General features: G+C 46.8%; 1 protein-coding gene across 4 annotated transcripts in view; it reads right to left on the bottom strand.

Moving 5' to 3' along the window:
• Window positions 1-289: 289 nt before the first annotated feature.
• XIAP (X-linked inhibitor of apoptosis) overlaps window positions 290-26,643 on the bottom strand; it is a 380,737-nt gene continuing 354,383 nt past the window's right edge. For all 4 annotated transcript variants that reach the window (XM_085608130.1, XM_085608129.1, XM_085608128.1 and 1 more), the window contains one exon: window positions 290-5,726. In XM_085608130.1, coding sequence (XP_085464256.1) covers window positions 5,527-5,726 — 200 coding nt within the window. In that variant the 3' untranslated portion in view covers window positions 290-5,526. The remainder of the gene's footprint in view (window positions 5,727-26,643) is intronic.

Below are 26,643 nucleotides of genomic sequence, written 5' to 3'. Positions count from 1 at the left end.
CTTGGAGCTTCTGGTACCAAAACTGAAGGCTTCAGTGGGAGCTTTACACAAAACCTTCATGGGGATCCCATTCCAGATCTGGCGATCAAATTCATTTTACAGCTGGAGTTGCGCTTTCAAAGCTCTTTACAGAAAAATTTAGATTCTGTACTTAATTGTGTGCCACATGTTAAATTAACACATCTATTACTTCTTTATCCTTGATTTACTGATATGTTGATGTACATGTTTACAAGCATTTAACATGAACTCATTATTAGAAGACAGAAATAAATGTGGAACAAACACATTGTCAGTACATAAAATATATTTATTTAATAGTTTACACACACACACACATATATATCTCAAGATTAATTCTGCCCCAAATTAGTTACATTCAAATGTGCACATTTCTATCCATACAATAGCAGCCTCCAATTAAAAATCTGAATAATGGTTTGGTCCTTAAACCAGTCATCCTTTAACCAGCAGGATACCTCATAGTCGCAGCACTAACCATTCAAGTGTCTGGCTCTTAAGAATATTACAACTACTGAAAATTTAAACACTAACACCGCTTTCCAAGGATGTGATTCAAATGACAAACTACATGGGCAACTTTACATTTTCTGGTTGGCATGCTATATGCAACGATGATTATGCCTATGTACAACTGGTAGGTTTGTTGATCTGGCACTTATATTGTGAGACGTAGATTTACATGAATAGAAAAGTGTGATGGGTCCTGGTCTAGAAATGGCATACAGCGCTGCAAAAATGGGCTGAGTACGAAGTTAGTGCACTTAAAAAGGATGAAAGACAGGGGTTGTGCAAGAATAGCACAGGAATGGGATACGATGATTGATGTCTGATCTATTTTTTGACTGCACTGAACAACTGCTGGATAACACCAAAAGAGCCTAATTGAAGGAGGTGCTGGTTGAGTGCAAGATTTCCAGATGGAAACTGAGGAGGGTGGCGGTGATGCCTCCTCTCTCTTATGAGTGCTGACCCTCGGTATAGAGGGGCTGGGCGAACATTGCCACATCCCGCAACCACCCTACCTCCAAGGAAGATTAATGGAATCGTTAGGTAACACAATTCTTTTATTCACTGTTATGTTTAAGAAATGTGTTTTATGTTCAACGATCGTAATTCACGCAGATTTGTATGCAGCGCTATCTGTATAATGAGACATAGTACGACCATGAGCTGTGACTGCACAGGTTCCTGATGTCTACCATGCTGTAAGACATTTACTAAAATAACAAATGTTTCAAAAAAGTTTTTTGAATAAAATGTAAGATTACAAGGAACATAAGACAAATTAATTTCATTACTGAATTTGGAAACTGTGAAACCGGAACATCTTGGGACCTGGGAGATAACCTGCAAAGACCCATTTTCTCAACCACAACGAATTAGCAGAAGCAACCATATGTAAAGGACAATACAAGCACACTTCAAGAATTGAATGCCTAGGGATCTTATAAGGATCCTCCGTTGAGATGCTGGAACCAGAACATATTGGTCGCAGCTTGTTTATTTTTTTTTCAACACGTATTTTGAAGACACAGAAATATTTTAAGGTGATAGATATACTCTCTCACGGAGAACTTAAGAGATTTGGTATGCTCTTCACTATTAGTTATCATAGACCTGCCTCAGGAAGTGCATGTATGAGAACTACATGACAATGAAGCAATACCTGCAATAATCTAAGTTAGTGAAAATTATATCTTGTATTTAAATCAAGGGATTTTGATTTCTTTTAAATGTTGTGAAAGCCCTCCACGATGGAGGACCAGCATATCTGAACCACTACCTCTCATTCCACATTCCCATCAGACACCTCCGCTTCGCCCAACTGGCCCTGGCCACCGTCCCTGGCCACCGTCCCACGCATCCACAAGACAACAACCCGAGGAAGATCCTTCGCCTACCTCGCCGCCAAGACCTGGAACAACTTGCCTCTCTACCTCAGGCAATCCCTGTTGCTAAATGAATAAAGGTATGGGGTTACTTACATTAGAACTTCACAATCAAATGTCGTAGTACATCCTGAAAAATAAAGTTGCTATGTTTTAACTCAAAGCCAATAAATCATGAGACTTTTTTTATAGATGGGATAAGCTGTGCTGGAAATGGGACAAAAACAAGTAGGCCCATTTATCTGTGTGCGATATGAGCAAAAGAAATCAAGCTCTTCCTTTCCAAACCAATGCCACGTGGGATGGTAGGCAGGCAGCCAAATCTAGCACCCGGGTCTGCCTAGTCCGATACTGTAATTGTAGTCTTCCACATCGTCCCTTTAGGGGGCATGAGAAAAATTGAATGGACTCTATCAAACGGTTAGTCTAAGAACGGGACACACTCTTTTGGTTAACGGCTGCAACGGGCAGATCTGGCGTATTTGACAACAATTTGCTTAATTATTCAAATTGACCAAACAAACAAAGGTTAGGAAACTGATTTAGTGCAACGGCGTTAAAGGGACATTACCCAATGACAATATGCATATGTTCCAAAGCCCTCATTTTTAGATGATAAATTCTCTACAGCAAAAATGACATTCACATAGTCATGTCCAACAATTATGGCCATTTCATGGCCTTTAACAATTCATTTTAGATATTTAGTCAGTGTCTGGACGTGTGAATTGCGGTCAACCTGGGAGCTACCAATTTTGCAGCACTTAGGATATAAAAATGTATTGCAATATATGTTTTTTTGTTTTTGCTCCATGCTAATGTCCTTCATAATCATAAATACCATAATTATATGAGAGGCGAGTACATTGCAACTATAGCAAAGTTAGCAAAGCAATCAGACTCTTCGATCATGAATACATTGTGTCATATTAAACATTTAGTAGTTATCGCATCCTTTAGGTACTCAGATGGGGAACAAAGTAGTATCATTTTATACTCTACAGTCACCTAAATTTAAAGATGCAGTTCTAGATCAGTGGCCTGCTCATTTTGCACAAACGTAGGGGTATAAAACCAACATTCAGGACAAAGGTTAAGAAGGGTAATTCTTTCTGGTGCAAGGAAAACGGATATAAATACAATGCGGAAAACTTCAGCAGTCACTTGGGAGTGCATGACAGTTTGTTAGAGGCAAATTAAAGTAACATTTTATTAACGGAAGACAAGAAGCAGGCTAATAACCATAACCCATAAATATTTGTGTTGCAAGGTTTTAAAATTCACGGAAACAATGCTCAGATAAAATGAAAGGCCATAATATATTTTGTACTGCGAGGTTTTAGGACTACCCAGACTATGCATAACAAAAAAAACAAAGGTCATATTATAATGATTTTAAATATTGATTAAATGTTTATGAATCATTGTCATGTCCAGGCAGATTTATTAAAACCCAAGTAAATGAATCCACTATTACCACGCCTCTGTGAACACACACAGGCACTGGCACGGAGTGCAATCGCATAGCACTAACACATATTTGCACTCGCATACAAAAGCATGCACCCACACAGGTGTGCACGCACAAACACACACACGTAGTATATCAGAAAACTCAACAATGGACCAATACTTTAAATATGACTGTTGCTTGCAGTACTAATTTCTTCTAAAACATTTACAATATATGTTGTTATTAAATGTCATATTCAAGATATTTATAAAATATTCAGCACAGTGCATTGGTAACTAAGCCAGTGTGTCCCGAAAGCATAAATTTAACCTGCAAAATCTGAACTTAAACGGTAGATTCAAAAACTTGAAACATGACCTCTTCAGTATTTAACCCTTACTACATATTGTTTTAATAGATCCACCTCATGACTCCTAATGCAGGTTCTACTTTTCTTTATGTGGTTACTTTAATACCTCTACTGTATAATGCAAGTTTGAGAGCAGGATCTCTTGGGTACTGAATTCTCACAACAAATATACATTTTTTTGATAAATACATAATCTTTGATGAAAACGTGCGGTTTTCTTAAAGGAAATCATCAGATGAACTTACAAAAGCAGACATTTGTCACTTTAATTACTGAAGTGACAGCTGAGCTATCAAAGTACCCCGAAATGCCTAAAGTTCATTTAAAGTGCCAACAGTATTTTAAATCACACAGATCAAAACAAACAGAAATGCATAACCAAACAAACATACAGAATTAAAACACATTAAGAGTTACAAACAAATCTGATAGGTACATGGCCAGTCTACAGAAAAGAAGCAATTTAATTAATCTACGAAATTTGCAACGCATAACAATTTTAATTTCTCCTCTGATTTAAATCGCTTTAATGGTGGTCTAAGCTGAATGTTCATACACTGACGACAGCAGCTGCAAGTACGTAACATATATATAAATATTTGCAACTGAAAATATTTATCTGCATTTACATTGTAAAAATAGAAATTATGTGGTGAAGTGCACTTCATGTGGAGGTAATCACTAGAAGAACAAAGGGCGAGTACATTTTAGATGAACTAGCTTGTTTACCAGAGAATCAAAAATGTATTGGTTACACCAGGACCTGCGAAATACTTGAAAAGGTCTGAAACGCCTTGCGATAGCGCATGGCGTAAGATTTTTATTCCTACAAACACAGATAACGTAATCAGTATCAAACAAACTGATGAGTACATCTAACACAAAGATCTTCAGGTGCATGATTTTAAAAAGCACCACCGGGGAATGGAATCACATGTTAAAGAACATTTTGCGCATCTTTATGTTTTATATATATTTTACAAGTCTAGTGTGAATTACTTTTTTTTTTTTTAAATGAGCAAGTATCAGAATTGGTCTCAATGACTCCATCTACAGCTGAGGGTGCACACACACACCATTGTGGTATCTATTGAGATATGTCTTGTACATATGTGGGAAGGTACACATACCATCATGCGTTTACACTGAACAGGAAAGTATTCAGCGACTGTAATACATGCTGTACTATGACAAGTGCTGTATTACACACAACTGTGGCAAAATGGCTACTTAGGATACTGCTAGTGCACATATAGTTTATTAAATCGATCAGAACTTATTCTTCTTGTCTGAGCTTTTGAGGATCACACAGGCGACACTTGCCACGGAAATCAAAAATATATTACACCAATATTTTTACTGCTGTGCTTTCAATCGAAATTTCACAGCACTGATGATAAACGTCTGCATTCGAACACTGATCTTTCATAATTATTTCATAAAAAACAAATAGAAGTATTCTATTTAGCCGAGAGGGGAGCAAAAACAAAATATATGCAAAATGCAACCAGATTATTAGAATTGTTTTAGTCAAAATACTTTTTAAAGGGACAATAGGTTAGGTTTTTTTATTTATTTCTTGCCACACCTTTTATGAGATGTAAAAAAAATAACAAGATGATAACTGTGTACACCCACTTGCAAGTTGAAGTATTTTATGATTTTTTATATATAACGAAGGACAAAAGTTTCTATTTCAAAATATAACGATTAGCATCAAAAAAGAGGATTGAAAAGGATTTCCAATTTGTCAGTTTCTGCCAAAGCGATATACAGGTTTACTACAAAGATTACGACATGAAAATCTTCTGTCTCCTTTGAATGATGGTACAACATATGGGGCATTTACTTATTGCTTCTGCGCACACACTGCAAGTAACCAGATGACCACATGGAATAAAAACCACGGAGATACTTTTGTCCATACAGACTTTGCAAATCTTCTCCTCCTGCAATCGTCTTAGGGTTTCTTCAATATCATTCTCTTTTTCTATGAAAATAAGTAGAGAAAACATCAGTTCGACCTAACATGTTTGGTCAAATACATAATTTTACAGAATTGGTTAAGTTTCAAATTCAAACAATTATCATTCTAGACAAAATCAAGGCACATAAATCCTTGGGCACCTTGTTCCACATTTCAATTCCTCTAAACTTGCCAAAGCAGATTATTAGACAAGTATATGGAGTTAAGGTCTATTGTAATTAAAGTGTCTTCCAATTAAGTTAGTGCTACTCTGCATTTTACTAATTAGGAAATGCAACATGTTTTAGACAGGATAACTGAATTTGGAGCTCACGCGGAATAGATTAAGTGTCAAACTACCGTGGCAAATTCTCTCTTGCATCAGTTTTAACATTTTACCATGACACCCTCTACTTCCACATCATGATGTCGTATACAATTTTGACATGGGAAAATATGTGCAACATCTTAATTACCTACCAGAATCAACATGCTGTATGGCGTCAGTCACCTGGGCACCGCAGCGACTCAACATTCAATACCACCATGCACAAAATACATTCATACATATCACTAATTGTCAGCGCCCTGATGAGGTCACACCACCGTAATAAAAAGAAGTGCTAACTCTGCTGCTGCAAGCATCAATGTTTGCCAGCAGGGTTAAGTGCACTGTACACATTAGATCCCTGCTCTTATATGGACATAACAAATTAACCCACGTATGAATAATCAGATGCACTCCTCCTCTAGTTAATGACATTCATAATTAAAATAAACCAATCACTGGCAACTGGCCTTACCTTTTGGCTTTGCTTTTTCAGGTGTATTCACTTTGCTGATGGTTTTTGCTGATGCCGCTCAGTATTGGTAAAGAGCAACCCCCTCAACATCCCCCCCTCCAAACACGTATTGTAGATGCATGATGAATGTTTGCTTGTATTACCACATATGCATACCAATAAGTGATGCTATGCTAGTTTCTGTGTGATGACCAGTAGCGGCTCCTGGAGGGAGTGCTGCGGGGCGGGGCAGGGTGGGGGGTAGTAAACTCCGGCATACGGCCGAACTGAGGTAAGTACATAAATAAATAAATAAAACAAATTACATTGCGCACGCTGCATCCCCATTTGGCGATGCAGCATGCGCAATGTAATTCACTTTATTTATTTATGTACTTACCTCCGTTCGGCCAGTATGCCGGAGTTTACTACCCCCCACCCTGCCCCTTCCCCCCCAAGCAGCACTCCCTCCAGGAGCCGCTACTGGTGATGGCGCATGCACACACATACATCATTAAACATTAGTTATTTTTTAATTTTTTTTATTTACAATTCCAAGATGATGAACACAAATCATGGAGTGGTAAAGTAAAATATTGCATGCGAAAGCATAATAAAAAAGAAGGAAGGGCCCAGTTGTAAACTGCAACAGATGGGCCCTCCAAAATAAATAAATAAAACAAATCCCTATGGGGGTAATCAGGTCAATGTCACAGAACAGTAGGAGCAATCAGGAGAGTAGGGAATGGGAGGGGAAGGGGTGTTTAAAAATAAAAAACGACCCAAAAAGCCAGAGGGGGCGAAGGAAGCAATGGAACACCAGTGGAGGCAGACATTGGAAGACAGGAAGCGGTGGAATGGAGTGTTTAAGAAAAATGTAGTTCCATTAATGCAAAAGAAGGACTCAAGGGATCCAATCTGAACACTGTAAAGAAGAAATTCTCCAGTGGCTGGACAAATACAGAACAGAGAGGAAAGTCAATGAATATGAAGCAGAGAAATGAGACAGACAAGAAAACCATCCAGCAAGGGGCTTGCTTAACCAAAGCCCAGTAAAAAAAATAAAAAAAATGTATATGTATGTATGTATGTATGTATGTATGTATGTGTATATATATATATATATATATATATATATATATATATATATATATATATATATATATATATATATATATATATATATATTACCTACTGGCGGTCGCCAGTAGGTAGTTATAGTTAGGACCCTCTTTGTAGCGCCCACACTTCAAAGTATCTGGAATTCTTCCATTACGTCAGGAATTTTCCCTGACGTCTGGAAGCATGCCACTCTCCTTCCCCTAAAGAAAAAACCTAACGGGGACCCAGATGACCTCACGAATCTCCGCCCAATATCCCTTCTAGCCGCCCCGGGTAAAATGCTGGAAAAAGTGATACAACGCCAATTGAGCAAATTCGTGGAAACTAACAACATTCTCCATGAAACTCAATCTGGCTTTCGACCCGGCTTCAGCACAGAAACAGCGCTCCTAGAGGTAGCCGAGTCAGTGAGGTGGTCGATGGATGCTGGAAGTTCAGCTATGCTGGTACTCCTGGATCTGTCGGCCGCCTTCGATACGGTGGACCACGCTAGACTACTCAGCCGGCTGGCAGAGATAGGCATTCAAGACAACGCGCTGAGGTGGATAAACTCCTATCTATCTCAGAGATCGCAGAAGGTGGCACTTGGGACGATTTCTTCCACACCTAAAACCCTTAACTGTGGAGTCCCGCAGGGCTCGGCCCTCAGCCCTCTTTTGTTTAATATCTATCTGGCCCCCCTTTTTACGTTAATTGCCAACTGGGGTGTTAAGGCAATTTCTTATGCCGACGACACCCAGTTGGTATTTCCATACTCTGGGATGACACAGGGATCCTTTGCAAACTTTAAAGGCTGTCTCCAGGACATTGCCCACTGGATGAATATCAACAAACTAAAACTAAATGCCAATAAAACCGAAGTTATCTTTTTCGGTAAGGGCCCCACCCCCGCCCCAGAGCTATGGTGGCCGGCGGAGATGGGCCCCCCCCCTTTGCCCAGTCACTCGGCAAAAAACCTTGGAGTGAGATGGGATAAAAAAATGTCTTTCAATTCCCATATCCAACAAGTGGCTGGGTGCTGTTTAAGTAAATTAAGAAACCTCCGAAAATTTCTTAAACTTCTACCAGAGAGCTGTAGAAAAATGGTAGTCCATGCAACGGTCACCTCACGGCTTGACTATGCTAATGGTCTTTACCTGGGCCTCCCAAAATTCCTTACCCATAAATTGCAGGTAGTTCAAAACGCGGCTGCGAGGCTGCTACTGCGAATTCCTTTTAAGCAGTCAGTCTCTCCGCATCTTCGAACCCTGCACTGGCTTCCTGTGGTCAACCGGATAAAATTCAAAGCTCTGACGCTTGCGTTCAGATCTCTGCATGGCTCCTGCCCACTTTACCTAAAAAAACGCCTCCCAAGATATTCCCAAAGTCGGGCACTACGGTCAAATGACCGTGTCATACTGGCTGTCCCACGAGCAAAAAAGGCCCGCCTTGGCGGACGCACCTTTTCAGCAAACGTCTCCGTTCTGTGGAACTCTCTACCTCAAGCAATCCAGCAGGCTCCATCCGAGCACTGCTTTAAGAAGATGCTAAAGACCTGGCTCTTCTCCCAGCCACGCTAGGTCTTCTATCTCCGCCCCAGGTCTTCTATGGTTCCTATAGCGCCGGGACACCTCCTCGCGAGGTAGCTGTTCGCGCTTTATAAAATCCAGTATTATTATTATTATTATTATTATTACCATAGGAAATCCGCAACATTCTATTTTGAATAACTTTGGCGCCGGTCGACGAATCCTCGCCAAATTTTCAAAATATGTGGGGCGCTGCGCTCCGCTCCTACCCTGAAAGTCTCGGGGGGATTCGTCAAGCGGGGGCTGAGATAAAAGGGGGGTCCCAAAACGCGTTTTTCCCATGCATTTTTCCATAGGACCTTTAGACACAGCTACAGCCCGAACGGCTGAACAGAGTTAAATGAAATTTGGCAGAGAGGTAGTCCTCAGGTCAAGGAAGTGCCTTTTGTAGGTTTGGTGTAAATCTGTTCAGTAGATTCTGAGAAAATAGCCTTTAAATCAATATATATATCTGAGCCAGCTTACGGTGCGCTTACGGTGCGCTTACCGTACGCGTACGGTGACGTGCGCGAGCGCGATTCTGATTGGCTGTTCGATCTGAGTAAACATTCGAATCGGTCGAAACCAGGAAGCGGTGGCCGCCATTTTCTCTCTCGCACTCTGAGGGGGGCAGCAAAAACAAAGACAAAAACCATCTAAAGGGGCAGTATATTCAGTTCTTAACCACCCAGCATCGATATAGGTGTCCCCAAACAACCCCCAAGGCCCAAAAAACATTTTTTTATTTTTTTTGAAAAATCGCCGATTACGCTTACGCTCAATCGGCGTACGCGTACGCTCAAAATTATAAAAAAAAAAAAATTATCCACACTCTCCCCACCCCGTGTGCAAATGGTGCCCGAAGGGCACCATTTGTGCATGGCATTAAAAAAAAATAAAAGTACAAATGAATACCTTTTCACAACGAAGCGCATAATATGTCCCCCATGTGCGCACGGTGCGCGAAGCGCATCGTGCGTACATGGCCCATCCCGCATAACGTGGGCACGCGGTGCGCGCAGCGCACCGCGTGACCACCGTGCGTGCACGGCACTAACTGCGTAAAGTGGGCGCGCGGTGCGCGAAGCGCACCGCGTGCTCACTGTGTGCGCACGGTATGCGAAGCGCTCCGTGCACGCACGGAACGAACTGCGTTAACTGGGCGCGCACGCCACGAATGGCGTAAAGTAACTTAGCATTTAAAAAACCGTACAAATTCACTGAAAAAACCATAGGTTTCACACACGTTATAGTTCGGAATTAGCATTTAAAAAACCTTGCAAATTCACTGAAAAAAACATAGGTTTCACACAAGTTATAGTTAGCTGTACATTTCACTCGTAAAAATCAATGAAATTCCCCCGTTATAGTTAGTGCAGGCAACTATAACTCACGCGACCGCAATCCTCTGCTGATGACATATGTGTCTTTATGAAAAAAAAATATTTGTAATATATGTATAGCTAAAATTTAATGGAAGAAGACATGGGCAAATAAGTGTCTAAATACAGTATTAGCATCAGCAGAGGATTGCGGTCGCGTGAGTTATAGTTGCCTGCACTAACTATAACGGGGGAATTTCATTGATTTTTACGAGTGAAATGTACAGCTAACTATAACTTGTGTGAAACCTATGGTTTTTTCAGTGAATATATATATATATATATATATATATATATATATATATATATATCTGTACCACAGCACTCCCACAAGGGAAGAAGAGGTCGCACTCCAACCAGCTTTCAAACTTCGTTTTATTCCTTCAAGGTCGCAGAACCAACAATTTACCAACGCGTTTCGTTATGCCAGATAACTTGTTCACAGTTATCTGGCATAACGAAACGCGTTGGTAAATTGTTGGTTCTGCGACCTTGAAGGAATAAAACGAAGTTTGAAAGCTGGTTGGAGTGCGACCTCTTCTTCCCTTGTGGGAGTGCTGTGGTGGATATTGGCGGTTTGGCTCAACCGCGAGGTGACGCACCCGTCGAGTAGCGCCTGAAGTCGGGTACATCTGAGCCATTTTGGATTCATATATATATATGTATATATATGTATATATATTTCAAAAGATCTTCCTCCATAAGGACAACAAGGGGACACGGCGGGGCTAAAAACACAGTTCATTCAGAGCCTGGCATGACGCGTTTCGGCGGAAGCCTTTCTCAAATGCCTCTGGCACTGTCGTTCCGTTCGGAAGTGTTGGCCCATCCTCCTAAAGTAGCGTGGGACCCACCTGACCACGTTCTAAGTCACGTCCAAGCAGTTAGTGTGTGAAGGACTGCATTACCCATCATGCAGTTTGTTCGTGGCATTTTGGGGATGTTACTATCAGCCTAAATTCTGATTGCTCATGGTTGAGAGGCTGATGTCGAGCGTGGTAGGACTGGAACCGGCACTGTGCTGGACAATGAGCTGTCTTGAAACCCTCACTTCCTACCGCCCATCTCCCCGTACACAGTGTGCCTGGAGACGTCAATGTAGTAATGGCGTCTCTCCATTCGTATGGGCTGTCATCGGACAGCAGTTCCACTGCTTCCAGGGAAGGGCGGCGATCCAGGTAAGTGACAATGGTCCTGTGATTCTTTAAGGAAGGGTCCCCATTGCGTGCTATTGGCTGCACGCTAAACAGTCCCAAAAAATCTCCCTCCATAAGGTCGACAAGGTGACACGGCGGGGCTAAAAACACAGTTCATTCAGAGCCTGGCATGACGCGTTTCGCCGGAAGCCTTTCTCAAATGCCTCTGGCGCTGTAGTTCCGTTCAGTTCGGAAGTGTTGGCCCATCCTCATAAAGTAGCGTGGGACCCAACTGACCACGTTCTAAGTCACGCCCAAGCAATTAGTGTGTGAAGGACTGCATTACCCATCATGCAGTTTGTTCGTGGTGTTTTGGGGATGTTACTATCAGCCAAAATTCTGATTGCTCATGGTTGAGAGGCTGATGTCAAGCATGGTAGGACTGGAACTGGCACTGTGCTGTATAATGAGTTGTCTTAAAACCCTTACTTCCTACAGCCCATCTCCCCGTACACAGTGTGCCTGGAGACGTCAATGTAGTAATGGCGTCTCTCCATTGGTATGGGCTGTCATCGGACAGCTTTTCCACTGCTTCCAGGGAAGGCCGGCGATCCAGGTAAGTGCCAATGGTCCTGTGATTCTTTAAGGAAGGGTCCCCATTGCGTGTCATTGGCTGCACGCTAAACATTCCAAACAAATCTTCCTCCATAAGGTTGACAAGGGGAGACTAAAAACACTATATATATATATATATTTTTTTTTTGTCAACAGGCCTTCAATAACAGACAGCTATAACTGTCCATACGGGAGCTCCAAACAGGAAGCTAGCTGCAGAAGGTATCGCATTCTCTTATATCTGCAGAGGAAAGATGAGGTGCCAGATAACATCACAGTGCTCCGCTCCTCTCATCCCCTATATATAGGCGAGAGGAAATTGAAATTTCGTCCGTGGTGGGTAAAATTTAAAAGTCTGAATTCTCAAAGTTTCAACATGGAGCCCTTAGCGCAACGCGTTAGAGATCACCTGCAGACTTCTGGCATCCGCTTCAGAGCAGAGACGCATACCATCAGCATGTACACGGATGATGTATTACTCTTGTTAGCAGTCCCAATGGATTCCCTACTACGGTTACTGGAAGAACAGCAAAGCTTTGGCGACGTCTCGGGGTTTAAAGCCAATGTGACTAAGTCCCAGATATTGAACCCGTCAGTCAGCCCTGCACATGAAGATGCGCTCCGGGACAGATTCCCTCTAACCTAGGCAGTGGACACTATCCCGTACCTGGGTTTACAATTTGCTCCCACAGTTGCTAAGACCATGGCGATCAACTACAGGGCCCTAGTAGAGCAAACAAATAAGTCGCTGGCGGAATGGGGCTGACTGCGACTGGCTTGGTCATTGACGCATCTCAGCAGTTAAGATGTCGGTGCTGCCGCATATCTATATCTTTCAAACAATTCAGCTGCCCCCCACGCTGCTGCGTTCGATACAACTAGCTATCAATAAGTTTGTGTGGGGCCGGAAGAGGCAGCGCCTCCCAGCTAACCAGCTGAAGACGCCCAAGGGTGAGGGAGGACTGGGTCTCCCCATGATTAGTAGATATTATCAAGCCACGCAAATCAAATATGCCGTGCAATGGAATAGACCCCTCTCTGAAAAAAACTAGTCCTTTATGGACCAGACAGTGGTGGGTGTCAGCATCTGGTGGGAAATATGGCTCCATCGTAAATGTAGAGCGTGGGGACTGTATTTGGGGCCGGTTGCGGAGACGACAATGAGAGTTTGGGATAAGGTAGCCCTGAACAAGCAACGAACGACGTTCCCCTCCCCAATCGCGGACAACCCCGATTTCCCACCAGGCTGTGGGCTGGAGATCTTCAGTAGATGGCACAAGCTTGGATGCAAACGGGTGGGTTCCCACTTTGATCCTGCAGGGATTATCCCTTTTGAACAATCTCATCAGGAATAGTCACTGGTCCACCTTCTTCAGCTGCGACATAGGGTGACCTCCCCGACCTATAAGACAGCATCCTCGCGTCTGCTCACCTTATTTGAGCAATGGCTGGTCTGTTAAGATGATGATAGGCACCTTATCTAAGAGTTTTATGCTATGCTCTCGAGAGAGCAGATGCGCAGGACACAGCCAAGGGCAAAGTGCGGTGCTTAGTAGAATTATGTCGTACACTCTCCTCCAAGAATGGGAAGACATTTTACAGAATGCACCACACACAATATAGCGGGTACGGAAGCTGCTTACAAAATTGCATCATCTTGATAATATACCCCGACACGGATACATAAGTGGGACAAAGGACGCTCGGAGCTGTGTTGGAGGGGATGTGGGCTGAAGGCCTCCCTGTTGCACCTCTTATGGCACTTCCCCAAACTGGCTAGATTTTGGGAACAGATATTAAATGATATTGATGCAGCATTTGACACTTCTATCCCACGCTTCCCGGCGTACACTATACTCGGTTTGTCAAACCCCCTGACTTTCCCGCTTCGCTCCATGCAGGGTCGACAGGTGGCCCTGGCACTGAACGCCCGGCGCCAGGTTATACTGGCACACTGGGGATCAGGAGATGTCCCGGAACATATCTCATCGCTGCGCAGGCGGTGGTCGACCCTGACAATGGAGCGACTATCTTTGGCAGTGGAAAATAAAGCAGAGATACGCGGAACTCTAGGCCCAGTTTTTACGCCTGCTCCCAATAGGGAAATGACTACCCTAAATACCTACAGATTTTTCATTTGCTTCCCCCACTAAATGCAGGCGCATCAGAACCCTGGGCAGCAGAACAGAGCCTATCTGGGGCCACGTAAAGGGCTGGGGGGCCTGAGAGAGAAGTGGTACACACGGCTGGTGCGGAGGGGAGAGGGGTGGGAGGGAGGGCAAAGGGTCTTTAGGTTATTAGTCTTTGTTATTTTATTTGCAAGTCAGCGTAGTCCTCAGCATTTGCAGGTTACCGATCGCTGCCGGCCTCCGGGTTGTGGGCACACAGCTGTGAATCCCTATTTCACATAATATACACTGCTGGCCACTGGTTGTAGGTACAAGCTGACCTAAATAAACAGACTTGTTACATAAATATTTTCCACCCCCTTTTTTCCGCCTAATATTTTAGCTATATCGTTACAATACCCATGTTGATGGTTAAAAAATCCTGACTTTGGCAAACGTCAACTTCATACATCTCTGCTTCTATGGATTTACCTACTTTCACCAACTGTATGATATGCTTCGGGCCGAAAAAGGGGAAGCGATACATCGTTGCTTTGGCAATAGTACCTTTATCTACTACTCTGTACAATACTTCCATTCTCTGCTGCTCTTACATAATAAAATAATCTTACCGCAGCTGCTGCCACACTGCTACAAGCCCACAATCCACAGACCTCTCATCTATATAACAACTAGGGCAAAGTAATAGGCGAGACAGTTATTCTGGAATTGTTATTATTACTCCCTTTACTACTTCTATTCTAAATAATACCTGAGCAGCATTTAATTTGAGCTTTTTAAAGCATACTTCAGAGTCAGGATATAAATCTCAATAGTAAGCTTCTAAAACTCCATGTAAAGAAATGCAGCGCAAGAAGCACTAATTACAGCCTCGTGTTGTCTTGGTCATCAAGCAACGAGGACATGGAAACCGACAAGAACGACAAGCAGTCAAAATACGTAACAGGTGCAAAACTTCCACAAGTGAATAATCACTTTCTAGCTTTTCCCCCTCCAACCATTCTCAAGACATAGTTATGTAAATATATAACTGCATACCTAACTTCAACCGGAGTTAATTATTTTGCTCCCTCGCATGACCCCTCCCATCCCCGAATCTCAAATGTAAGAATCCCCAGTCTGCCACCGAGTCAGAGAACAGCAGGACAGCATCAAAACCAAGCAACAAAACGTACTTCCCGATACTTTGCAGGCCACCTCTTCATTAAAAGTGGCATGCTCCCCTTCAGAGGAGAACCTGTCAGGCAGCTCAGGCTGAACTCTTCCTGTTGAAGCAGGACCCAGGGTGATTTGCATATCATGCATGTCTGAGGTGCCATGGATGCCAAGGAATGATGGAGCGGATTTCAAATGAGAAATTATCATTGGCTGAGATTAATTCAAGCAATTCAACCATCTCTTATTTTACTGTCCTAAGTGTGACAGGTATGCTCAGACATCAGTTTGTGCTTACTCTGCCATGCGATTCAAGCTGCACCCTACTGGCGAGGCCCCAATAGGCCGAAATCCGAAAAGGGATGCTTGATTTCCCGTTCAGAAGGGACCTGGCCGAGCAGTTAGCGCTGGACTGTTCCTAATGGAACAGGAGCACGGCTGACTGAGTCAGGAAACATACGGCTGGTTGTGTCTGATGTGGAACAGAGGGCAAATGATGGACTGGCTAGTGTCCCCAATAACCAGTGGCTGAGATTAATTAATGCAATCTCCCACTCATTTTGTTGCCTCCAGTAGTGTCAGTTCAGGCAGGAAAATATGGATATTTCCACCATACAGATCCATGCCCCTCTTTATTGCCTTCGCCCTGTACACCAAGTAGCCCAGAGAATGCCACCTGTCACCTGGTGAGGGATTTACATCCTTTTTAAGGAAAACCAACTGCACGTCATGAAATAGTTTGCGCCACAAGAAGATGAATTAGGTAATGCTGAACTTAAATTTTTAGGCTGATACTTTTTAAATTAGGGTTTGATTTCTGGGAGTATATTCTAAATTCCTGTTGCTCCCTCTCCCTAGGTTACAGTAAACCATCTACCTTTCCATTGAGTCGACACTGCAAACAATTTGTCCATCTCTGGACCTCAATTTTCACTACTTCTGCATTGACAAAAGCAGGGGCACCCACAATTCTAATATTTGGGACCCCCGCAGCATCCTTCAAGTACTCAACCTTAAAATTATTTTTCAAGATCGATGGAAAAGGCAGCCCTCAAACTGTTTGCAGTAAGGTCCCCCTCCTCAACTCCTTGCATTGACTTTTCCTCAGGTATTACCAATTGATTCACGGTCCTCAAATCCTACTCCGCTTTCACGATGCATCCATACATTTTTGCCAACACCCACACTATTTTTATTCAATTCAAACATACTTTGGACCGTCTTCATGAGTGCCACCTTTAATTATATGGACTGGCTCATTATGAGCTCTGCAGTCCTAGCCAAGTCTTGCCCATCCATTCGGAAGTGGTAATCTCGGGGTGAAAACTACCACTAGTCCTTGGATGCACTTATTTAGTTTATTCAGTAATTTGTAATAATTAATGCAAATGTTGCAGGCTTGCACAGGAGGATCACCAGTCCCAGGTTATCATTACTCTTCACTGATTTTAACCCTGTCAGGAATAGGTCTGTCCTCATGCTGCATGAAACTGGATCTTGTCTCACACACAATAACCTCCACTGTTTCTTTGGTGCTGTCATGTCACACTGTTTAAGGTATCCTCCCCAGCCCTGGTTAAACCAAAACATAATCACTCTCCCCTCCCATACACAGGGAAAAGTGTCTTACTCAGTGGCACTGCAGTGTTATACATCTCAGTCTTAGAACTATGTCGCCAAGTAGAGGTGGGGGTTGGTCAAGTGCACCAAAAATGGGTCTGTAGAAGGTCCTTGAGCCACCAGGTCTGTTAATCGAAGATCCACCACCTCAGGCATGTAGATGGTGTCTTGATGAGATGAGTCACATCCTCTACCACCAGTGCAACAGCATGGTCATATAGAGGGCGAGCTTATAAGAAAACATCTCTGAGATCAGCTAGCAGGACTGACATGTAACCATTTTAAATTCCCTACTTTCCAACTGTGCATCTGAGATTGCAGTAGGATCAAGATTCCCACTTATAGACAGTGGTAGTAACACAAATCTCAAGCGGACGCTCTTTAGATAGCATGATCTTCAAATGTGGTGCGGTCACAACACAGAACCAGGCTCAACTGCAGCCCCTCAGAAACAGACAGTCTGTCAAATCTAAATGTAGAACATACTGTGGTATTAACCTTCAGCAATCTGTCCCCTCTATATGAGAGGCAGGCCAACTATGCACCATGAAATTGTGCTGCTCTGGATACGGATAGCTGTAAAGGAGGTACCACTGGAAAAGGGAGACACTCCCTTTGATACAATGCTCGCATGCCAACGATGGCAGGACAAGGACATTAAGTAGCAGGACGACAACCCTTGAACAGATATTACTGACACTCGATCTAGACACTAGGAGCTTTTTTTGATGAACATGTTTTTATTGATTTTCCATAGAACATGAATGAAAGAAATAATTAATCTTTATTAATCAGTTAACTAAAACTTACTGTTAAAAACACCAGTAAAAAGACCATCTGTAGCGTTGATCTGTGTCTTTTTCGTTCACTAGTTAAAATCGTTTAATAAACATTGTTGCCCATTTGAGACCGGTGCGATTTATAACGCATTATTGTTATGTTAGTGCGCATTTGTAAGAAAAGTACTAGGTGCATTTGCAGAGAGAATAAGTGCAGCACGTTCGTGTGTGCTGAGCCATGAGCAGATCAACAGGTCATGGAATAGGGTGCTGAGAGAAAGTGTTTAGTGCATGCATTAAAACAGGGGTGTTGATGCTGAGCCATGACCTTATCAGCGGGTCAGAGTAGAGTTCTGAAAGAAAGAAAGTGCTTAGTGAACAAGTTACTTACCTTCGGTAATGATGTATCTGTAAGAAACATTAGTTAGTTAGATTCCTCACCTTAGAATATCCCCAGGCGTCAGACTGGATCCGTAAGATTTTTCGTCAGCAATACCCCTTGCGCGTCGCTAGGCGTCGTCTGCGGCTCCGCGTCCGTCGTCGGCGTCGTCGTGCGCTGGAATGACGTCGGAGTACTTCGACGCCGCCCTCGCGCGCTGACTTCAGTTCTTGTACATAGCTTTACGCGCCAGGAACGCAGAGCCATGCAAAGACCGACACTGGTGCCAAAAATAAAATCTAGGGGCCTGAAAAGGATAACCTTAACCCTAGATGTCAGTTCGCAGAACGGGGAGGATGGGTGGGTCGGTGAGGAATGTAACTAACTAATGTTTCTTACAGATACATCGTTACCGAAGGTAAGTAACTTGTTCATCTGAAAGAAACACGTTAGTTAGATTCCTCACCTTAGAATAGATACCCAAGCAATACCATCCCCGGTGGTGGGTCTGCGAACCAAGATCACACCAGAAAGTCCTGGAGGACAGAACGGCCGAAGAAGCCATCCCTCCGGACTTGGCTGTCAAGGCAATAATGTCTAGCAAACGTGTGTAGCGAAGCCCACGTTGCCGCCTGACAGATGTCCTGCAAAGGGACTCCTCGTCCCAAAGCAGTAGTAGCCGCTGTGGCCCGAGTGGAATGGGCGCGCAGCCCAACAGGAGGGTCCTTTTTTGCCAATGAATAGCAAATTTTGATGCACAAAACGACCCACCGAGAGATGGTCCGTTTGTGCACAGCTTTCCCCTTCTTAGCACCCACGTATCCAACGAAAAGTTGGCCATCCACCCGGAACTGCTTTGTGCGGTCCAAATAAAAGGAGAGCGCACGTTTTGGGTCCAGACGGTGGAGCCTCTCTTCCTCTTTGGAAGGATGCGGAGGCGGAAAGAAGGTGGGCAAGGTGAAAGGAGGGACGAGGCCGAAGGACAACCTTGTCCGGATGAACAGAGAGAAAAGGAGGCTTTGAAGATAAAGCCTGGAGCTCACTCACCCGTCTAGCCGAGGTGATGGCTACCAGAAAAGCAGTTTTAAGCGTCAGCAGACGAAGAGGACAATTATGAAGAGGCTCAAAGGAAGCGCACATTAGAAATGTGAGAACCAGATTCAAGTCCCACTGAGGCATTACGAAAGGGACAGGAGGGAACGTGTGAGTAATGCCTTTCAGAAAGCGTGTAACAGGGGACTTGAAAAGAGAAGGCTGATCAGGAAGCCGCAAGAAGGCAGAGATGGCAGCAAGATAACCTTTCAGGGTGCCCAGGGCAGAGCCCTGCCGGGCCAAAGAAAGAAGAAACAGTAGAACCTCAGAAAGAGGGGCGGAAAGGGGATCCACAGCCTTTGCTGTGCACCATGCCACAAATCTGTTCCACCGGCAGGCGTATACCGTCTTTGTGGAGGGACGCCTGGCTGCCAGAATGATATCACAGACTTCAGGAGGCAAGTCAAATGGCATCAACTGCCGCCGCTCAATCTCCACGCATGGAGTTGGAGGCTGGACAGGTTCGGGTGGAGGACTGTCCCCTGCTGCTGCGACAGAAGATCCTCCCGAAGGGGCAGACGTATCGGAGGATCGGTCAGCATACTGAGTAGCTCGGGATACCAGTACCTTCGTGCCCAATCCGGAGCCACCAAGATGACTTGGGCCCGGTCGTGCCTGATCTTCTTCAGCACTCTGGGCAGAAGTGGTATAGGCGGAAAGGCGTACAACAGACCGCAACTCCACTCGCGACGAAAAGCGTCGCCGAGCGAGTGCCGCCTTGGAAACTCCAACGCGCAGAACTGCTGACATTGCGCGTTCTCTTCGGTGGCGAATAGATCTAACCAAGGCTCTCCCCACTGCTGAAAGAGACCTTGCGCCACTTCGGAGTTCAGACGCCATTCGTGATCCATCATGCACCGGCGGCTGAGTTCGTCTGCTCTGGCGTTCAGCGAGCCCGCCAGATGTTGAACCACTAGGGTGACGCCCTGGTGTTCCAGCCATGTCCAGAGACGCAGAGCCTCCTGACAAAGGGTCCACGACCCCACCCCGCCCTGTTTGTTGCAATACCACATGGCGGTGGTGTTGTCCGTGAACACCTGCACGACACTTCCCCTGACAGAGGGAAGGAAGGCTTTCAGTGCAAGCCGGATCACTCTCAACTCCAACAGGTTGATGTGGAGACGAGACTCCGCCGGAGACCAGAGGCCTCTGATCTCCGCCTCTCCCATATGGCCACCCCATCCCAGGAGGGACGCATCCGTCACTACGACATGCTCCGGTTGGGGAAGGGAGAGGCTCCTGCCCGTGACCCAATCGCGGTCCGTGAGCCACCACTGCAACTGCTGTGCAGTGCCCTCCGAGATCAAGACGTGGTCGGACAGGCTGCCGTGATGCTGGGCCCACTGAAACTTCAGGTCCCACTGCAGAGCCCGCATGCGCCGCCTGGCGTGATGCACTAGTAGGATGCAGGAGGCCATCAGCCCCAGAAGCCGCAACACTAGCCTGACCGAAACCCAGGATAGAGGCCGAAAGATGGGAATCAGGGCCTGTATATCCCAGACCCGCTGTTCCCGCGGATAGACCCGGAACTGCGCCGAATCGAGAACCGCTCCGATGAAGAGGAGCTTCTGAGAGGGACTCAAGTGTGACTTCGACACGTTGATGGAAAATCCCAGCAAATGCAGGAGATCCGCCGTAGTCTGGAGGTGGGAGACAACTGTCTGGGGCGAGCCCGCCTTCAACAACCAGTCGTCGAGATAGGGGAAGACTGGAACCCCTGATCTGCGCAGATGAGCTGCGACCACCGCCATCACTTTCGTGAACACCCGAGGGGCACTGGTAAGGCCGAAGGGGAGCACGGTAAACTGAAAGTGCTCTTGGCCCACCGTGAACCGCAGGTAACGCCGGTGGGCCGGCATGTGGAAATATGCGTCCTGCAAGTCCAACGCTACCATCCAGTCTCCAGGGTCTAGGGCAGCCAGAACCTGAGCCAAAGTTAACATCTTGAACCTCTCCTTCCGGAGGAAGGCATTGACGTTCCGGAGGTCCAAGATAGGGCGTAGGCCCCCTTTGCCCTTCTTGGGAACCAGAAAGTAGTGGGAATAGCAACCACGACCTACTTCTGGGCTCGGAATGCGCTCGACGGCCTCCTTGACCAAGAGGGCCGAAACTTCCTCGTGGAGAAGACTCAAATGATCCCCCGAGATACGGTGGTGCTGTGGTGGCATGGCTGGAGGGGTCGTCTCGAAGGGGAGGGAGTAGCCCCTTCGGACGATTTGCAGCACCCACCTGTCCGATGTGATGGACCGCCAGTGGAGCAGGTGATGGCAAACTCTGCCGCCCACTGGCGTGGAATGGGCCTGAAAGCTCGGACTAGGAAGGCTTTGAGGCGGATGCTGCCGGGGTGGGTGTGGGCTGACCGCGTCGGCCTCCGGAACCGCCTCGGCGGAAACCACGTCCGCGCGCAGGTTGGTTCTGCGGCTGGTGGCTAGGCGGACGTGAGGAGGCACCCCTTCCTTGGCCACGAAAAGGGCGAAAAGCGGAGGTGTTCGCCCGCGGAGCCGAGAGGCCCAAGGACTTGGCCGTAGCCCGGGAGTCCTTAAAGCGGTTCAGCGCACTGTCCGCCTTCTCACCAAACAGGCGAGTGCCATCAAAAGGCATGTCCATGAGGGTGTTCTGGACATCCCCGGAAAATGACGTGGACCGCATCCAGGCGTGACGTCGAAGCGCCACCGTGGTGGAAATCGCCCTACCTAGCGAGTCCGTCATGTCAAGCCCACATCGTATGGCGTGTCGTGCTGCATCCCTCCCATCGGCCAAAGCCTGGGTAAGACGTGTCTGGACCTCCTCCGGACACAGGGGCAGCACGTCCTCCACCGCATCCCACAGGGAGTGGGAATAACGGTCCAAGAGACATGCGGTGTTCAAAGACCGCAGGCCCAAACTAAGGGACGAGAACAGTTTCTTGCCAAACTGCTCGAGTCTCTTGGAATCCCGGTCCGGCGGGGCGGTCGGGAAGGAGGATTGGGAGGTGGAGGATTGGGAGGTAGAGGCCTGGATAACCAGACTCTCGGGGGTGGGGTGTTGGGACAGGAAACTGGGGTCGCCCGCAGCAGGGCGGTGGCGCCTGGCAACGTTCCTATCCACAGGAGGGACTGTGGAGGGCTTGGACCAGGTGCCCTGGAGAACGTCAGTGAGGGCCTCATTGAACGGCAACAGAGGCTCAGTGGAGCTTGCGGCCGTTTGAAGCACCTCAGTGAGGATGTTAGTCCTCACAGCCACGGCAGGCAGCTCAAGCCCAAGGGCCGCGGCCGCCTTGCGCAGCACCACAGACAATGCTGCACCCTCCTCCGAAGCCACAGTCGGAGGAAAAGTGAATCCAGTGTCCGGCGAGGTGTCCAGCCCACTGGCCTCCCCCAGTTCCTCTGCCCAGTCCTGTGAAAGCTGCGACTGAACAGCCATAGGGTCATCATACCCCTCCCAGTCGCCCCAGTCATCCGATTCCTGATATGCAGGAGGAAGGATCGGAGCCGGACAGTAGAGCTGATGAGGCTCAATCGGCGCCGGACGCGGCGTCGGTCGACGCCGCAACGGCGGCGGGTCCGGAACAGGGCTAAACTGGGGTTCGACGCCATCCGGCGTCGGCGGCGTCGGTGGTTCAGGCGTCGGCGCCGGTGGAGGAGTGACTAGGTCAACCGGCGTCGACGGGGGCCCAAGCATGGGCCCCGCGGGGACCTGCGGCGTTGGGACCGGAGTCTCCGACGGCGCCGGGGCCGGAGCCGCCGGCCCGCAAGGTCGCCCAGTCGAGTCCGCGGGGCCCGAAGGCGCGCCAGCGGGCGTCGACGGCAGGGCCAGTTTCCTCATGGCCGAGAGGAAGGCACTGACCTCCGCCGGCGTCGCGTCAGTCCCAGGGACCGGTGGGTATGGGGACTTGCGCGGCGCCTGCGGCTCCGACGGAGCCGCGGGGGTGGAACCACCCGGACCCTCGGCCGAGTCGCGCGAGGGCAGTCCGAAGAGCGATGTCGTCTCTTGGACTTCTTAGAGTGTTTAGACTTACCCGACGACTTGGAGCCCGACGATCGATGGTGGCGTCGGCTGCGGCTCCGCGAGCGATCCTTGGATCTACTCCTGGACCGGGATCGCACACGACGCGGAGCCGAGTGGCGAAGCTCGAGAAGCTTGCGGGACCGCTCCCGCCTAGCCTTCGAAGTCAGGGCCTGGCAGTCGGAGCACTACTCCGCGTCGTGGTCGGGGCCTAAACAGTAAAGGCACCGGCGGTGGTGATCGGTCACCGACATCAGTCGATGGAAATCATCGCAAGCCTTGAACCCAGGCATCCTACCGGCACCAGACGTCGATTGACAGGATCAAAAAGGATCAAAAAAGATTTAGTCAAAAAAGACTAAAAGGGGTAGCTCTCCCGGATCTGCGCTTACGGGCGCGGAAAAAAGAAGAACTGACGTCAGCGCGCGAGGGTGGCGTCTAAAGTACTCCGACGACGTCATTCCGGCGCACGACGCCGACGACGGACGCGGAGCCGCAGACGACGCCTAGCGACGCGCAAGGGGTATTGCTGACGAAAAATCTTCCGGATCCAGTCTGACGCCTGGGGATATTCTAAGGTGAGGAATCTAACTAACGTGTTTCTTTCAGATGCATGCATTAAAACCGGGAGTGAGTGCTTGCCAGTATGAAGTGCCTTTAGACCCTAGCTGCCAATGGTTAGATCAGGTTGTGGCAATAGTTGGCTGAGAGGAGGGAATGGGAGAAAGAGCTCGAGACATGTAGCAGTTGACCGAGATCTGGAGGGCACGCCAACGGTAGTCCCTTAGGGCTGCTGTGTGGACAGGTTGCTAGCAGGGGTGAGCATTAGAAAGTTACTGTGCTCTGTGGGGCCAGCTTGGTCAGTTTTGTTTTGGCCAGAGTCATAAGTTTTAGTAATTTCCAACTGAGCATTAGATCCTCTCCTTGTAGGCAGGCTATAATTGACTACCTGTATGTACTTGTTGCAAATATCAAAGTGCAGTTTCAGTAGACCACTTCATTCTGGCAGTAAGGCGTGACAAATGTCTTCCTTGGGGAAACGACAAGCGGTCTCAGTAGCATTTCTATTAAAAGTTCACTGGATGAGTGTTAAGGACCAAAGAGCTTTTTACTGGCTTCAGAGACAGCTTTCACACAATGCTGCTAAGTGTGGATCTCAGCTCATTTTTAGGTCGAGCGTGAACCAGCGCTCATTCGCTGCTCTGCGAGACTTCTTGTATACGCTAAACTAACAAGTGGCGGATAGAAGCCCCGCCCATGTTTGCCATTGGCTTGTGTCATCGTCTGACCTTAATGCTGGCACCTGATTCGTCAATCCGCTTGTTAGTCCCTTCTTAGTACCGCCTACTCTTCATTTGTCACCTCCCATGGCGACTGGCCACTTTACTTCGTTTGTTACACGGTATGTGATATTTTTAGACGGTGAGCACTATTTTCGTTAAGGAGGTTCTCCTCCTCAGGCACGACATGCTTTGGTGCCTTCTTTAAGGCCCCCCCCCTGTTATCCGTGCATTCTTCCCCCTGCCCGCCCTCCCTCTCGGTTCCTTCAAAATACACCCGCCCTCCCTCTCTCTGTCCGTGATGCCAACCATTTACAATGCAATGCAATGCAACAGGAGGTCATCTGCCTAACGTACCAGCAGCTTGACCTACAAGTGCACACAGAAGATCTACAAAATCGCTCTCAGCGAAACAACATTCGCATCGGGGTGGGGGGGCACTAGGCACAGAGGAGGGAGACAGAGTCCTGTGTCTCTGAGTTGTTTGTCCACATTCTAGGGAACACACAAGCAGTGGAGATCCATCTGGATCGGACTCAGAGTGGGTGGGCCCCAGCTCTCCCATGCCATTGGACATCTTAACTTGTGTTCATAGTTTTCCCTTGAAAGAACACATTTTAAGAAAAGCCAGGAAAACACCAGCAGTGACATTTCCGGGACAGACTTTGCACCTTTATCAGGATTTAGCGGCCTCCACACTCCAGAAGACGAAAGAATTCCGCCCAATCACGCCATTCCTCCGAGAGAAGGTGTCATATGGGTGGGGACATCTCTTCAGGATGATCTTTCACTGGCAAGATAAATTACACCAGATCCGTTCCCACTCGGCAGCTTGTGCTTTGCTTCAGATAGAACTCCCTGAGGAGCCGAGACGGGACCCTCTGGTGAGCAGACCCCTGGGGAAAAAATTGTGAGCGATGGCAAAGGGTGCCCGGCAGGAGGAGGAGGGGGGGGGGGGGGGGGGGGGGTTCGGGCTCTGTTAAGGCAACCATGGCATCTGAGAGGAGAGCTCCACTCAGCAAAGCTAGGCAAAGACACCTCTTCCAATGATCCTGCATGAGGTGAACTCGTTTAAGACAAAGCAGGGTGGCGGAGAGTGCGGGGGGCAGAGAGGCGAAATAAAATCTTGGAGATCTAGTCATTCACCTACACAAAGAGGGATGGATCCTATGTGTTTCCCCTCAAACCTGGGACAATGGTTATGTTTGGTTCTAGTTACTGTTTTGGGAAACATTAAAGGGTGCCCAATAGGTTAATCTACAGTGGACCTGGCAGAGACTTTGGGAGTTCTGGGAGAGCTGGAGGGAGGGACACGACTGAAGCAGATGAGAAGGGAGGGAGATCCACTCATGGCATCACTAGTGAAAAGCCTTAGGGTACTTACCCTCAATGTTAAGGGACTAAACAACCCTGTTAAAAGGAGGGCAATCCTCGCTTAGTTGGAGAAATCAAGGGCAGACGTCTGTCTCCTCCAGGAGACACATTTGGTGCGCAGAGCTTGGCCTCGATTCAAATCCAGGGTATTCCCTCACAATTTTTCTCCTCACTATCACACAAAAGTGCTCGGTGGCATTGTTGTTCTCTCGTTCCTTCAAAGGGAAAGTGGAGTGGAAGATAGCTGAAATCAGGGGACACCTACTGAGTTACCGAATTCGCTTAGGTCCCTTCTCCATCATCCTGGGCTCGGTCTATGTTCCTAATGAGGGGCAGGAGCAGTTTATTCATGAAGCCACAGCAGAAATCAGGATCACACAAGATAGATGGGTGATCCTCAATTTAGTCTCTAATAGCGTACTGTATCAGTCAATTCAGAGTCAGGGAGTATATGGGGAGATAAGACCTCAATTTAGTCTCTAATAGCGTACTGTATCAGTCAATTCAGAGTCAGGGAGTATATGGGGAGATCAGTGCTGGGGGGGCCCTTATATTGAAGGAACTG

The sequence above is a fragment of the Triturus cristatus genome, chromosome 5_2 (genome assembly GCF_964204655.1).
Source record: "Triturus cristatus chromosome 5_2, aTriCri1.1, whole genome shotgun sequence".
Taxonomy (NCBI): domain Eukaryota; kingdom Metazoa; phylum Chordata; class Amphibia; order Caudata; family Salamandridae; genus Triturus; species Triturus cristatus.
Note: the sequence above shows the minus strand (reverse complement) of the source record. Positions and strands in the feature narration are given on the sequence as shown.